General features: G+C 42.7%; 1 protein-coding gene and 1 long non-coding RNA gene across 9 annotated transcripts in view; one reads left to right on the forward strand and one right to left on the reverse strand.

The window, feature by feature from the left end:
• LOC139082551 (uncharacterized) overlaps nt 1–16,453 on the forward strand; it is a 66,677-nt gene that overhangs the window by 20,267 nt on the left and 29,957 nt on the right. The gene's annotated exons all lie outside the window — the stretch shown is intronic.
• The window catches only part of SHROOM3 (shroom family member 3), a 249,737-nt gene continuing 239,240 nt past the window's right edge, over nt 5,957–16,453 (reverse strand). For all 7 annotated transcript variants that reach the window (XM_070614572.1, XM_070614570.1, XM_070614571.1 and 4 more), the window contains 2 exons: nt 11,159–11,431; nt 5,957–6,951 (listed from right to left, as the gene is read on the reverse strand). In XM_070614572.1, coding sequence (XP_070470673.1) covers nt 6,583–6,951; nt 11,159–11,431 — 642 coding nt within the window. In that variant the 3' untranslated portion in view covers nt 5,957–6,582. The remainder of the gene's footprint in view (nt 6,952–11,158; nt 11,432–16,453) is intronic.

Raw genomic sequence — 16,453 nt, forward strand, 5'->3', positions numbered from 1 at the left:
ATTTGTCCTTAAACCCCATTATATCATCTTCCAAATTTATTGTTCAAAAATAAGTCTTCAGTAAGAATTGTAAAAAATTTAGGGAATACATTTTTTAAAGAAGCAAAGAAAAAAAGTGGAGGAAGAGGATTTCCATTCTCACTGAGAAAATATGTCTGTTCAGGGTTTCAAACTTAGATTAAAGCAATCATTCCTTGCTTTGGGGAATGTTTCCTCACAGTTTTAAATAATAACATCAAAACACATCCAGTGATGCCTTATTGAGTTTATTAATAAACTGTTAAACCTTTTGAGTAACCTTGGGAAAAGTCTGTTTATATCCTAAGCTGAAGCTCATTTTCTGCCTGTCTACTTGCATAGAGCCCTCATCCTGGAAGGGATGTCAGACTGTCTTCCTGCCTTTAATAAATCTCCTTCCAAAACACTTCACACCAGCTGGATCTGTATTCTATTTTTTCTTTTAATTGTCAAGAAAGAAGATTTGTCTTTTTAAGTTCTCATTCTAATGCCTGTGAGCCCACTTTGTTGGATTGTTCCTTCTTAACTCAACGCCTATCACTGCAAAACAACGCCAATTCCTGTATTCTGTTCTAATTAGAGAAGGGAAATAGCTCTCACTCACTCTTATACATACGTAGACACATTGCAAAGTCCTCTTTTAGGTATCTCTCTCTCTCTTTTTTTGCTTAAATGAGGTGAAATTCTTTTCCCCCAAACTGAAAAAAGCATTTGGCTTATTCCAAGACCATCCCACTCCCACCTGACTTCTGATGGGTCGTGTATTTCTGATAAGGGACAGTTATGGACTGTGAACTAAATTCCTCCTAGTTCTTTACTAATTCCCACTTTCTCCTTTCTAAGTCACTTCCCTCCCCCCCCCAAAAAAGAAAGGAAAATATAATTAGAATCCTTTAGGGAAAGGATTCTAAAAGAACAGGATGATGACAGTTGTAGAGGTTGAGATAGACAAAAAGACAGACACAGAGATAGAAAGATATACATGTGGAGACACTCCAAGAGACAGACGCACAGAGGTGTACAGAGGCAGAGCTGGGCAGAGACTGACAGACAGAGAACTTACACGTGCTCTCAAATAGGCCTCAAACTTAAATCTGTTGCTTTAGGGACTTTGAGGAATATGAGTGTATGAAGCACATTTAAAGAAAACATAAAAGGAGAAACTGCTTTCCTTTGAAACTTTCTCCTTTAAGAGTTATAAGTTGTGCATTTGATACATATTGTTTTTTTCTTTATTGTCAGAAAAACAGTTCTTACAGAATCAACAGCTACAAAATTCTATGTGATACCAAAGGGTAATGCTAAGGTAATAATCTAGCAGAATAAATCTATGCCAGTCATCAATTTATTGCCTCCCAGCTCCACAACCACCCTTCAGTAGATGCTCTGTGATACAGGACAGAATCACTTTGAGCTTCTCCCTTACAGTGAGCACGATGTTAAGCTGTCTCAGTAGAGGGTGCTGGAGGGGCAGGAGGGAAGGAAAAGACGATGTTGCTGTTTTGGCTGTTGCCTGGTGCATGAGTGGTGTGGGTGTGAGGACATCTGATGGATTTCTGCCTCAGCCTCGGGTTGCCTCGGTGACCTTGCAATCTCAGCAGGTGCTAACCTTCTCCCAGCCCTGTGGACTAGAACCCCTGGGGCTCTGACGGAGTCCTGCGTGCATCAATGCCCCGAAGGCATTCTGTGAACACCTGTTCCCCCATGCGAATCACCTATGACTCAGAGGCTTTCTCTAAGAAGGTCTGAACCTCAGCCTTGGGAGGGGGCCCCTTTCCAAGTTCGTCTTTCCTTGGGTACTCTCCCTTAGCTCCAGGGTATTATATAGAATGTCCTTACGTTCTATAGTCACTCGTTTATTAAACTTCCCATGTTCACCCCACTGTGTAAAGCAACAGCAATACTGATGTTTTAGCAAGAAATGCAGCTGCTTTTCCACTTATAGAAGATTTGAGAGGAATTTACAGTGAAGTAGGAATAAATGAGCCAATTTCACCACTCGCAACATTTTTCTTGCTTGATTTTCGTTTTAGGGTTTTGAAACTGGGTGATAGCTCCTTTCACTTCTCAAAGGAAGTTAACACATTTTTGTTTCATTAGCTAGACTGTCAAATCCACAGCAAGTGAAATTCTGACTCCTAGGTAGCATGAGACCCGTGAGGAAGCAACAGAAATTGGAGGAAGGTCCCCACTGACAAGGTCCATCGTGATTTCAGGTTAGTGCAGGTATCATGGCAGAACTCAGATCACTGACATGACTTCTGAGTAAAAATAATTAGTGCAACTGAGCCTGAAAAAGTGCTTAGCTCGTTTAAATTTAAGACAGATCCAGAAGACAGTGAACAGGGGGAAAAAAACCCCTATCACAGCCTTGGGGATTATAAAAATAGCAGGGACAATATCATAATAATGCCGTTAACGAGAGCAACATGACGGGCTTTGAATTTCTGGGATTACTATTACATAAATTCCTACTAGTCTTACTATTGTGATCCTAATCATAGAAACGGTAGAGATGATTGGTGTCAGTGGCTCTCAGATGTTAAGTGCATCAGAGTAACCTGGGGAACTTGATAAGATGCAGATTCCCAGCCCACTCGGCTGTCTCCCACCAGCCAGCACTTTTGAGCACTCCCGGGATTCTGACAGAGATAGCATCTTGCCCGCACTTTGAGGAACCATGGCTGACTTAGTGTCTGAATGAGTTCCCATAAGAAAAGTGAGGTTTTATTTAGAAATAAGAATAAATACAAAAACTGCTGATGTGTCCCCTTCTGGTATTAAACTGGTCTTTATTATTTTACCCCATGCTTCGTCCCAAAGACTTAAGGCAGCAAAGAATACCTTGTCCCCATTAATCTCTTTCTGTGTAGAAAGGCCTGTTACATTCATCTGGCTACTTCATACCTTGCTGGAGATGAAGTTATTTCTGGTTGAAGTTCTTGCTTTTTCTTTCCAGTAGTAAAGTGAATAAAATTCACATTGTTCTAAAAAAGGAAAAATAATTCCAACCCAACAGAATAAAGTCAATAATATCATGGAAAATATAACTAAAGAGAAAGATTTGGAACCATGTAAGAATAAAAAGCCAACATTTTCGTAGCTATCCAGAAAAGCCCCCAATATCTTAATAAAAGACGCTTGAATAAAATACACACTTAAAGGTAGAGCTCTTACTCAGAACAACTGTGAGCTACCTGTTAACTCAGGAGTGATTTTAGATCACATGGTAACAATGGAATAATAGGAAAACTGGGGTGTCCCACGCTGGTTTCTCCTCTGTGAGCCTCAAAAGACGTCACTTAAGCCCTCACTCCTCACCTCAAAAGTCACTGATTCTTAGGGGTTGACCCAAACTTGCTAGTCTTCAAGTTTGAAAACCAGTTATGTAAAACAAAACCTCAAATGTTCCCCTGGAGCAAAGGAAAAAATGTTTGGTTTTGACAACGCCTCCCAGAGAAACTGAGACACTTTCACTATGGATCCTTCCTGCATTCTTCGGGGGTAAGCAGCCACCACAAGAAACCAAACAGCATCAGAAAAGGCTGAGTCAACCAACATGTAGCAACACGTCCAGCAACTTCTCAAGGGGCCCAGGAAGGTGGAGGCCTCCCAATTTTCTCCTAGGACATTATTCTTTCTTGGAACTTCACAGCTTCCTTGAGTATCAGCATTTGGATTATTGCAAGGCCTTCCCACTCCCACCTAACTCCTGATGGTACATGGATTTCCGAAAAGATCACATCTACAGGGACAGTTGTGAACTGTGAACAAACATTCTTGACGACGTCAGGTGTGTCCTGAAATCCTGACCGACAACGCGCTCCTAGTTGTTGTGCTCATGATCCTGCTGAGGATATTGTTTGGAGGAAGAAGGATGGCTTCCACTGTAGGTGACTTTTTTTTAATAGTGGAAAAAGAGGAGCTAGTCCTGTGGCCAAGTGGTTAAGTCCGTGCGCTCCACTTCAGTGCTTCGCTGGTTCGGATCCTGGGCACAGACCTAGTAACATTCATCAAACCATGCTGAGGCGGTGTCCCACCTAGCACAACTAGAAGGACCTACAACTAGAATATACAACTACGTACTGGGGGGCTTTGGGGAGAAGAAGGGAAAAAAAAAAAACGATTGGCAACAGATGTTAGCTCAAGGCCAATCAAAAAAAAAATGGAAATAGAATGCAAAATAGGAAAGGGGTAAAGAACAGGCTTATTTTCTAGCCAAAGGCATTTAAAAGTTAACAATGAAAACTAGGTTAGTGGTTTCTTCTTGTCAGAGCACAGAGGTCAAGTCCTGTTAGAATAAATATCACACCCACCTAAGAATTAGATTTCATAGTCACACTCGGTACCTCACTCATTTCATAGAACAACAGAACAACATTTCAGTGTGGCAAAAGGAGAGATGCTCCCCTAAGAAGGGCATAAGCTTCCAGGTGTTGTGGCACACCAAGCAGCATTACCTGCTACTCTACTGTGTAGGGGGGGTGTCACGTATTTTGACGTGCATAACTTAGAAAAGGGATCGAAAAAGACTGAATGTGTAAAATGTTCCCAGTCAAACCCTTAAGAAGAGTTTGGAAGCGTTAGGAACTGGGAGCTGCAGAATCCCTCCAAGGAATTTCCCTAAGAACAGCTGAAGACACTTGCTGGCTGGCTGCAATGTGAACTGACCCCAAGAACCACTCAGTATCAGCAAGACACAGTTATTACCAGTTAGAGTTGATTTCAGGCAGCTGTGTTGGCCTAAGTCTGAAGAAATGTCAGCGAGATACACTGTTCTTCTTTACTTCAAAATGAGCATGCACTGTGGCTGTTGAGTGCTGTCACTAGTTCCACCGATTTCCTGGGAGATGGGACCTCTGAATGTAAGATAAAAAGCTTTTAAAAACATTCCTGGGAAACCAAGGTGCTGTCTTACTGTATCAATGGAGTCAGAGAGTATAAAACCTCCAAAGAACAAAGCATCTGCTTTGGTTGATGGCTTACAAGAAACTTCTGGGTGGCCTATTGGTTCCAAGTTGATCAACAGACATCTATATTGGGACCAAAACTAGTTTTCAAGTTCTTAACCAGAAGACAAATTTCATTAAGTAAGGAAAACGTACTAAGGAAAAAGGGCATCTGGTACCCTCAGACCAATTTTACTCTCCTAATACTCTAGGACTAGCTGCTACAGTCCTCGCAGCCCGCATCAGCAGAGGGGCCACCAGCCATGGATTAAGCATGTGTGAAAACAACAAAAAATAACAGAGCCCGGGATGCACCACCTGCTCAAGGTATCAGGTTGTTGCCATCTCTAGCAGCTGTCAACATAGCCTGGCCACTGGCTCATCGCCTCCTTCCATGGTTCTAGTCCGTTTTCATCAACTTACAACTTGGGCTCTCGAGTGCTCTCTGAGATGTTGCTTCTGAAGCACGATAGTGCAAAATCAGTCTTCAGCTGTCAAGGAGAGAGTTTTTAATAAAAGTGTGGTTGACAGGTTTGACATTTTAGGAAAACAAACTTGTTTTTAAAGCATCAGTAAAATAGCCTGATAATATATCTCACTAAATATAGGGTGTATATAGCCCAAATCCTGTACCGGAGGACAACATGAATTCCGCTTTGAATTGACTTGGATCCTGGCCTTCCTCTTGTCATACAGGTTGGAGGAGAGTTGTTGTCCTTGTTAGTAAAATTTAGCTCTTTCTTCCCACCACAGTGACGATGACACAAAGCACTAGGAAGTGATGTGAGAACCAGGCTGCGGAAAGCTCTCTTCCTGGGGAGGGTGTGTGTGTTCCCACTGGTTGCAGGAGTGAAGTGGGGAGGCCTGACAGAAGTGGGAATTGGGCTTCTCCCTTCTCAGTTTAACACAAGCACAGAGGGTCTACTCAGATTTGTAAAAATCAGACAGATAAGAGTTTAAGAAAAAAACAAAAGTCTCCACGCTCAATGTCACTATCTTTGGAATTCTTCATTTCATTAAGGTTTTCACAAAATACAAAGCTCAAACATAACTGTCTACGTCCACCACAAAATAGAATCAAATAAGTGGTTAGCACACAAACAATGATCTTTTTCATTTTTTAAAAATATAAATAACAACAATGTTCAAGGTTTTACAATTTTCTTGTGTGTGTGTTTCTCTTTAAGGCTTTATGTTGCAGACACTTCATTAATGAGTACTGGTACCTGTCATCAGGATGCACTGCCCACAAGCAAGGAAGGCCACCGTGGATACATTCCTAAGGGTGACACACACTCATCTGTGTTGCCTCAGCCTGTTAAAAACTAACGATCAAACACCCTCCAATCACTTCTCAGAGTTTCATTAATTTTCTTTCTACTACAAAGTAATAATAGAAAGGGGTACGATCCCAGCAGCATTCAACCTCTCAGAAGATAATCATGAAGGGCAAGAAGGAAAACATAGGCTTTTTCCTGGATAGAACTTTTTCCTTTTACCCAGAAAAACCCCCAATAACCCACAGAGTTTAAACAGTGGTTTGTACTGAAACATTTTTCAGATTAAATAGTGTTGAGAGAAAGGGTGATCTTTTGTTCGGGTATTTTAGAAGAGGTTAAAGTGGAGAGGTTAATGTTGGAAAAATACCACTGACAGTACCTCCCCCAACAGGAGACATTTCACTTGCGAGGTCTGGGGGCAGAGTCAGGGCCCCTGCCTTGGGGATGAAATCTGGGGGAAGACTCTCGAGCAGACACTTGACCTGCTCCTGGCCAAGTTTGATCTTGTCGTCCAGCTTTCGCTGCTCAATGAGGAGTGTTGACTTCATTTTCACAAAATGCTGGTAATCCTGGAGTTGCTCCTCTGAAAGGTAATTGGCCAGGATGTCCAACACCACGCGTTCCCTCCGGTCCAGGTTCTCCTTGAGCTCCCGGGCATCCTCGTGCTGCCCAGCCAGGACCTTCCTCTTCTCGTTCAGAGAGCTCTGCCAGGGCGAAACAAGCAGATCAGCAAAGGGCAAGAGGAAAGAAGAAAAAAGCCAGTCTGCAAAGACACCTTTTACAGGACTGCGAAATGGCTACGTTTCTATTTCAACTGTCACTCTAAAGTAAGGAGACAATTTTTTGAAAATCAGTTTATTACCCTTCTGTTGCATGTATATGGTTCTTTAACTCGTCATGTGGCAGCTTTAATTTGAGAGAGGTGACATGAAATTGGCTGGGGTAATGACTCTAGGCTTCTAGACTTAAAAGGACAATCAATGATCCCACTTATATGAGGGTCTTAGAGTAGTCAACATCATGGGGACAGAAAACAGAATGGTGGTTGCCAGGGACTAGGGGGTGGGGAAAGGTGAGTTACTATTTAATGCTAAAGAGTTTCAGTTTTGCAAAATGAAAAGAGTTCTGGAAATGGAGGCACAGTAATATGAAAGTCCTGAATATTACTGAAGTGCATACTTTACTGAACTGCATACTTTAACATGGTTAAGATGGCAGATTTTACGTTACGTGTAGTTTACCACAATAAAAAAAACTGAAGGGGGAAAAAAAGGGCCAGTCGTCAAGTACTTACATTTATGGAGGTTCTCAAAGTGTGGACCAGCGGCAGCATCACCTGGTAGCTTGTTAGAAATGCTAAGTTTCAGGCCATATTCCACCTACTGAATTAAAAGCTCTGAAGGTGGGGCCCAGACATCTGTGGTTTAACAAGCCTTCCAGGTGATTCTTTTGCAGCTGAAGTTTGAGAACCTCTGTCCTAATCCACAATCAACAATGGGAACATTTTATTTGCTATCTCTAAAGAGATCAGTTTCCATTTTCCAGGCCTCTGAATCTAACATGAGAGAAATTCTATTTAACAATGATGGCAATTTCATATTCTGGGAGATTCTTATACAAACCCAATGGTACAGTAGCTTGTTATCTTTAGGGCTAATTTACTTTATAAAAATCTTTAATGTAGTTTCTTACCCAACATGCTGACATATAATGAATGTCATTTAAAATTTTTCAAAACTTTTATATTTAACCATTCAGACTTTCAGGCTAAAGTGATTGAGAAACATTAACATGAAAATTAATCAAGAAATACGATTATTTAAATATATACCTCAATACAAATTAGCTTATGTAAGGTTATGAAAGGTTCGGGCATGTCTTTGTGCTAACTTCCCTTGAACTAGCCTGTCATACTGCCTGGAGGAAACGTGCAAAGTTATAGGTTTATCTTCCAAATGTCTCCATTTTCATAAGCTTCCTTCTCCTAATCAGAAAAACACACTTAAGGAAAACTGCTTAGGGATTGAATTTTAATGAAGACACCTTTCAAAATACTGTAGAGGTATGTTAAAAAGTGAAAACCTCTTTCTCACCTTTAAAAAAATTATGAAATATTTTAAATGTGAGAAATTTACAGAGAATGGTCACCATTAGTAGTGCCAAGTCCTAACATGCACAGTTTTCACATTTGCTTCAGATTAAAAATTTTAAACTCAGAGGTTCACCTGAAGCCTATATATACTTCTCTCAAATCGCCCCCATCCCATCTTCCTCCTCCCTCCTCTCATTAGTAACTGTTGTTCTGAATTTGGCATTTATTGAACCATGTATTCTTCCTTTTCTCATTTCTGTTTATACTTTTAGTTTCTTAACAAAGACTAATCATTACAAAAACTAACACTGATGTAGTACTTTGCAGGTGAGCAAGCACTCACTTGTAATTAAGAGTCTGTGTGTGTACTGAGTGTTGAGTTGAATTCAATTCTGGAACAACTCATCTTCCCCTAACTAAAAACTGCTCCCGTATTCCTACCTCAGCTATCTGTAGATCCATCCAGGCAGCCATACAGGAAACCTGCAATTACCTTCTGTCTGTCCTTGCCCTCACACCCTGCTCATTCAAACACGCCCTGCTCATTCAAACTCATTCTCCAACTCATTCCCTATTCTCGATCCCCATGACAATTGCCTCAATTAACAGCCTAAACCCTCCTTCTTGGACTATTACAATAAGTCTCCCAACTGTAAGCATCATTCTCACCCCTCCCCAGGCTGGTTATGTCATGAAATTAGTTAATGTCTCTCCCGGCCTGTAGGCTAAAGTCCAAAGTCTAAAGTATGGCACATAAGGTCTTTGTGACTATTTTTGCACTGGATGCTGTTTACCCTTCCAGGTCCACTCTCCCCAGCCCTGCTCTGTGCCTAGGTAAGCTGAACTCTGAGGGCTGCATCATCTGGGCTCCCATGCCCTCTGGGTTTGGCCAATGGGAGTCATGGGCAGGAGACTGGAGGGTGGGAAGAGAAAGAAACTGGGGCATTTATCCCCAGCTCTCGCCTTGCCAGGCAGTGGTGGGTGCGTTCTTTCACCAAGGCCTCAGTGCTGTAGGGCAGCTACAGCTATAGTTCTGACAAGGCCTCCCTTCCTCTTGCTCCTTCTGGTCTAGAGGTAGCAATGGTTTCCCCGCTGATGCTAGCCCTGGGGGCACAGGGAGCTTCATTATCCCTTCTTGGTCTCCCTAATCCTTTCCACACCTTCAAAGAACTTTCTTTGTTTACCCCTTTTGATGGAGGCATCTACTTTCTGTCAGTTCCCTGACTACTTACTTTTTAAATATTTCCTTACAATTCACTATTTTTAAAAACAAATAAACCAAGCAATCACTCTATGCTCTAGACATACCAACCATATGCAAATCCGTTCTTGAACATGCCATGGTCTTGTTGACTTTGCTCACGACACGCCTTCTAATGTTGAAGTCCTTGCCCTCTTAGTCCACCCAGAATTAAGAAATTCCCCGAGATGCCCCTGAAGCGCCACTGTCTTCCCAGGCCTCACCCCACCACCTGAGAAGTGTTTCGTGGCTCTGAGTTCAGTGCCGTGCTACAGCACATTGGATACTATTGCTGCTTCCCGACTGGCTTTCCTCACTACGTGCTGAGTTCCTTGAGGACGGGGCCTGTGTTTTAGCCAGCGTTCATCCCAAGCACACAGCACCTGATATTTGACAGGCTCTCATTAGCTATTTGCTGAGTGGAAGAAAGGACAACACTTTTAAGGCAGGTCCTATCAGACAATTTCTAGAAGAGGGAGCTAAGGCTCAGCACATTGCCATGAGGAGGGCACTCGCTGGGAGTGGAGCTGCAGAAAGTTCCTGGATGCTCAGAGTCACATTCCTAAATGCTCACCTCTAGACTTGTTCTCATCCTTTTAAAATCTATTTGAAAAAACACATCTTTCCTTTTAATGCAATCTATTAGGAGAAACAATTGGGAAATCCCTAATAGCACTGAAAGAAAGCACTGCAGATAGGAGAAGGAGCCAGAAAACAAAGGAGCTTCTTGACGGCTGGAGCACTGACCATCTTCTGGCACATATGTATGAAATAGCTATAGCCACAAGTATTGTCTGATTCCACTTGATAAGTTTAATAAGGGCAAGGATCTGTCTGCCTTGTTCACAGTTGCATCCCGAGCGCCCAGATCAGTGAGTGGCACATATCAGACACCCAGTAAACATCTGCTGTACGGATGAGTACATGAAGAATGCTCTGCAGCTATGGAATTAAGTTCAATGTAGGGAATAAAACTTGGGGTCTGCAAGAGGACTCCTCATATCCTGCTCCATCACCTACTGGTCTGTCGTGAGGATTCAATGAGACTATACACAAAGTGCGTAAGCCCAGTGTCTGACGAAGAGGAAGTACTTGAATTTTATCCAGTATCCCCACCGCTGTTCGCTGTCCTCTTCCTTCCAGTGAGGGGTGCGGTGGCGACACTTGGGAGCACCCTCACTGAGTGCACCCTGCAGCCCCTCCCCTGCAGAGTTCCTGGAGCGTGAGCTCATGTGCCTGGGCCCTCTCCTCATCCCAGCAGTTCTGTTGTGCCTCTCTCTGTTTGAATGTCAACACCCATCACACTTTTATGTTTTCTTTCTGGGATAGAAAGGAAGGAAAGAAACTCTGGCACCCTTATTTTTACTTTCCGCAGTATTCCCTGAGCCTGAAGTGTGAGCATTACATCTTGGTGTGGAAGATGCCTTCTTCTCTGTTTCCTGGTTATCTCTACATCAGACTCTCTCCCTGCCCCAAAGAGATCTTAATCTTCTCTAGAGAAACAATTGTGTCTAACTGACCCGTCTGTGCACAAGGGCGCAGAGGAAAACTTACTGAACTGAGTCGCTAGGCCACCTACCCTTTCTTCAGTACTGGCATCTTCACCAAGGCCGCTAAGGACGTTCTCCACCCGGGCCAGGCGCCCCGAGAGCGAGAGCAGCAGGTTTACCACCTTGTCCAAGTCCCCGATGAACATCTTGTACTTGTCAAACTCATTGGGCTTGCAGAACTCACTGATCAAGGCCTCCACCTCTTCTCCCAAGGCGTTATTGAGCTTGATGTCCATCAGCAGACTCCCCTTTGCTTCCTGGAGGTTCTCAAGCTTGTGGGTGAGGCTTCCAATCAGCTCGGCCTGTAACCAGAGGAGACACAGCAAAGTTAAGCCAGCCAGAGTGGAGGGAAGCAGGGTTCACTTCTCCCAGCCACATCCTGTCTTCTCTTCGAGGCTCAGCTGAAGGCACCCCTACTCTTTATGGACTGCCCCCCGCCCTTGGGCCACAATATTTTTTCCTTTCCCTGAATGCCTAGAACTGCCTTGACCCTATTCAGTCCTCACAGGCCAACACCTGATCACACATATGCTCATAATGTTTTTCAATTGTGTCATGCTGTGTACAGCTCTGCCTTCCCAGCCGGTTTGTTAACTACTCACTTTTAAGTCTTTTCGAGACATGCTCTCATTTGATCCTCACAACAATACCACAGGCAGGTAGGGTAAATATTTTACAAATAGAGAAGCCAAGAGTCAAAGGAGTTAAGGGACTTGCCCAAGGTCACAGAGCTGGGGTGAATATTAATCACAGCTACCACCTGTAGAACAATTACCATGTGCCACGCAGGAAGCGAGAAACTCTCCATGGATTACTTCACTCCGTCTTCCCAGCAATCCCGGAGATGTTATTTTATCCACAGGCAATAGGTGAGGAAACTAAGACTTAGTGAGGTGAAGGGAGGCCTAAGACACATGTACCATTAGGTGGGGCTGCCTTGAACTCAGGTCAGCCTGCCTTTAGTCACGGCTTGTACAATCATTATAAATACTCACACCAAGACCTTTATCAGAACTCAACCCCTCCTTCTTCCCACTACACCCCAGTCTTCAGTTACTAGAGCTATGTAATTTGCCACCTTAATTACAAATTTCTATACAGATAAAACAGAGTTACACAAATATCCAACATATTTAACTGAGCAAATGAAGTAAAATAAAAGTCTTAGTGGTTTCAAGTTTGACTTCATTTATATCGAGTGTCTGCTACTTCTTTGCTGCAAGAGAAATTAAACTGCATGGGTTTTTAAATTAGCCTTTCATTTTTCTCTTAGCCTAAGGTAGCCAGATGGAAAAGGATATAAACTTTTTTGGTTAAAACCTATTTCTTTACCACTAAAAAGGTTCCAGCTCAAAAAAATTTTTATATTATATATAAAAAATTTATCTTATCTATCTATATATCCAAGCTGTGTGGCTTCAAATGGAAACTTGGTAAAAAAAAAAAAAAAAGGGGGGGGGTCACAACTTCTATGTTAGAGTAAATCTTCATTTTTAAAGGAAGGAAAAGAAAAGGGAAAAAATGTAAACATTTTTGACTAATGGAATTGAAGAATATTGATGACTTTTTGTACTATTTCTTCAAAATTAACACCAGAGAATACAATAATCACAATGATATAGAGAAATATTTATTTCTGCACAATCTGCCCATCTTGGAGTGGGACCACCAGAGGTACTTCATTCTTACTGAGGTTCAGACTGTTTCTGAAATGTCCAGATGTCCTGGACTTAATGGTGACATTGTGTTGTCTTCTCAACTTCCCTAATCCCAGAGGCTGGAGAGTGGCTAAAAAAAATTCCCATCTGTTGTGTTCTCATCAGGGCTTATAATCTTTGGCTTTCCTCAAGCTGTTTAGTTAAGACAAAATCAACCCAAAAGACAATTTTAGTAGTGGAAAAAAACTGTATAGTATATGTTACTCCTCAACTGAAGAGTCTGGACCAAAAAAAAAAGCAGGTGGGAGAGAATATTGTTTAATGTTAATTGTTTAATTTTCCTTATATTTTTCTGGAAAACTCATCCTTTTCCATAAAAGAATCCTGGCTGGCTGCTGCGGTATTTGCCTGCAAGGTCGTCTGCTAGGTACCACTAGCAAAATACCCAGCAGGTGTGATCTTTAATTGTGATAACAGTTCCTATGAAGAGAAGAGCAAGGATATTGGAAAAGAAAGCAGTAGAAGAAACAAACACTGCCTGCAGTCACATCCTCCAGCATTCCTGCTGGACAGAGTTAAGACAAGCCAAATGTCATCATTCCTGTTTTCAGACTGATAACGAGAGAGTCTGACATCATATGAAGTCAGTCCAGCAGTTTTTAACCTCGTAGCTTGCATTTCCTAGGCTTGCCACTCTAAATGTCATCAGACGATACCTTATAGAAAACCAGGTTATATTAACATTCCACCCTCAGGAAAAGGCCTTCTGCTTAAGCATTCGAATGTTTTGGGATCCATTTCAACCTCACATGATGAGAAGTATAATTTCTAGAAAAAGCTTTTTAAAAACTAGATAGTAGATGGGGCCAGCCCAGTGGTGTAGTGGTTAAATTCATGCACTCCACTTTGGAGGTCTGGATCCTAGGCGCAGACTTACACACTCCTCATCAAGCCATGCTGTGGTGGTGTCCCACATAGAAAAAAGAGGAAGACTGGCAAAGATGTTAGCTCAGGGCCAATCTTCCTCACTAAAGGAAAAAAAAAATCACAACACCCACCTAAATAGTAGAAAGAAAAGAAGTAACAGCTTTGTGTTTTTCATTATTCCTATAAACATGACTTCTTTTGAAACTAATATTGTGTCATTTCTTTTTTTTTTTAAAGATTTTACTTTTCCTTTTTCTCCCAAAGTCCCCCAGTACATAGTTGTGTATTTTTAGTTGTGGGTCCTTCTAGTTGTGGCATGTGGGATGACGCCTCAGCATGGCTTGATGAGTGGTGCCATGTCCGTGCCCAGGATTCGAACTGGCAAAACCCTGGGCTGCCGAAGCAGAGCACTCGAACTTAACCACTCAGCCACGGGGCCAGCCCCTGTGTCATCATTTCTGAAAGGAACTTCAAAGTGTTTTCATTAGTAATTTATTTGATATTTAACAAAATCCTTATGGCTCTCAGAAGCTGATATTTTTGGGGACAGGTGTGATGATTTTTAAGTTGCAAATGAGCAGGAACTGGTGAGGATTAGTCTGCCCTCACGTGTCCGGGGCTGTGGTGAGGAGATGGGTGAACTCTTCCTCTGAGTTTCTGCTGGACTCGCTCACCAACTCCATCGGGCTCCTACACAGGTCAGCAGTGCTAAAAGGGCAGCCACCAGGCAAGCAGGCTCAACGGTTGAGGACGGGTCAAAGAATGTGACACAGCTGAACAGGAATCGGGCTCAGTAGGACAATCCATTCAGTCTTTCCTCTGCAGACCCTGTTTTTGTTTTCAAAGACCTCAGTGTTGGACAGAATGGTAAGCCTATCTGTACAGGAGCTGACATGTGCTCCAGGCTTCACGGCATAAGGAAGAAAGAATGCAATGAAAATATCTAGGGGTGACCCAGGGAGGCTTCTGCAGGAAGAACCAATGCACACTGGCATTTTGATCTTCCAAAGCTATGTGCTGGGCTGTCATGTAATCTCCCACGGCTTGGCCATATATGCAAAGGCAAGTATTACTGAGCAGTCACAGCATCATTCCTGGCCCCAATGTTGCATATTTGGATGGTATTTGAATTTTTTCTTTTACCAAGCCCTTAAAATATGGAAATCTGGATTTAAAAATTTGTAGTTAAAAGGGATTTGAGTAACTAAAGGCAACAAGGGAAAGTTGGCTGTACTAAATAGCCATTTCTTTGCCAGGCAGATCTCTTCAAAAAAAAATTACCAACTTCTACTGGCGGAATTCACTGGGGGAGAGAGAAAAGATACTTTTCGGGATTTGGTTTTGTTTTGTTAATAACATACTAGTCTCTCAGGAGGTACTTGATTTGCAAAATCCTTGGCATTTACCCACTTAACTTCTCGCCTGGCATAAACTGTTAACTTGCGCTGCGCAAGATGCTATTTATAAGGGTTCTTTCTCTAAACACAGTTTAACAGACCCTCCCTCCCACCTCACCATCTGCATGCAGCAGTCCTGCTGGGCCCTCCCACCTCCTTCCAGCTCCGGACGAACACGGGACCAGGACTCAGGAGACCCAGCTCAAGGGAACTCAACTTTGGGCAAGTCACCTGACCTTTTGGGTCTGTTTTCTCATCCTAGAAAGGGCATAATACTACCTGCCTAAAACTAATAAGGATGTTTAGTTATTGAGCTCTCCTCTGTGCCAGGCACGACTGAAGTGCTGTACTAGTCAATCGCTATTCACAACAACCTGATGAGGTGGGTACTATTTTTATCCCCATTTTACTGACAAGGAAATTGAGGTGGATAGAGGCTATTACCTTGCCCACTCTCATGCAGCCAGAAAGTGCGAGAGCCAGGCTTAAACGCAGGTCATCTGGCTCCAGGCTTCAGGCTTTTAATCACTACATTAAAATAGCTCATAGGAATGTTATGGGGCTCAAATAAAACAAAGCTTGTGCAAGCACTTTGGAGAACATAAAGGTATAATACACATTCAAGTTCTTATTTCTGTGTGTGTGCTATCATTAAGATGAGGCAGCAACTCGAGGGATGTATCCCACTCAGTTTAGGGGACGCCTCCAGGGAATACCCAACCCCTCCCCACCCCCCAACGCAAGACGGCACTGCTCGCCTTTCTGCTCGGAGGACTTGTGCTGACAGCGTTGCCAATAACATCACCACAAACACACAGTTGGCCTCTGCTGATTGACTGTCTTCATCTCGAACGAGTAATTCAGGGCTTCCAGCCACATGGCTGGGGTTCAGAGACCTAGTGGAATTCAGGCTCCTGCCGGTAAAAACTAGGACTAGATAAAGACATTTCGAGAACAGGCTTTGTTGCTGTTGTTTCTTTCTTTCTTTGGCTTTAAATGGGAGGATCCAGGCAGCAGTATGCGACTGTTTTCTTAGCTGAAGTTTCACCCAAGAGAGAAGTGAGGGGCAGTTTCTGTAACTGGATCAAACCTCCATCTCATCTTGTGTGACCTGATCAAAGCAGAAAGATCATGGGGACTCGACTGCTGTTGCAAAAATTCTCCAGCACATTCTCTGTGAAGAGTGGTTCTCTACCATTTCCTATCAGGAAGGCATGTGACCAGAAAGGTGTCGTTTCTACTTAGTATGGTCTCTTGGTTCTGGGCACCAGGAAGTCTTGACACACTAGAAACAATATTAAATTTCTTTAAATTCAACAAAGCCCATCATCGTCCCTCCCCA

This window comes from Equus przewalskii, chromosome 3 (genome assembly GCF_037783145.1).
Source record: "Equus przewalskii isolate Varuska chromosome 3, EquPr2, whole genome shotgun sequence".
In the NCBI taxonomy this organism is placed as follows: Eukaryota; Metazoa; Chordata; class Mammalia; order Perissodactyla; family Equidae; genus Equus; species Equus przewalskii.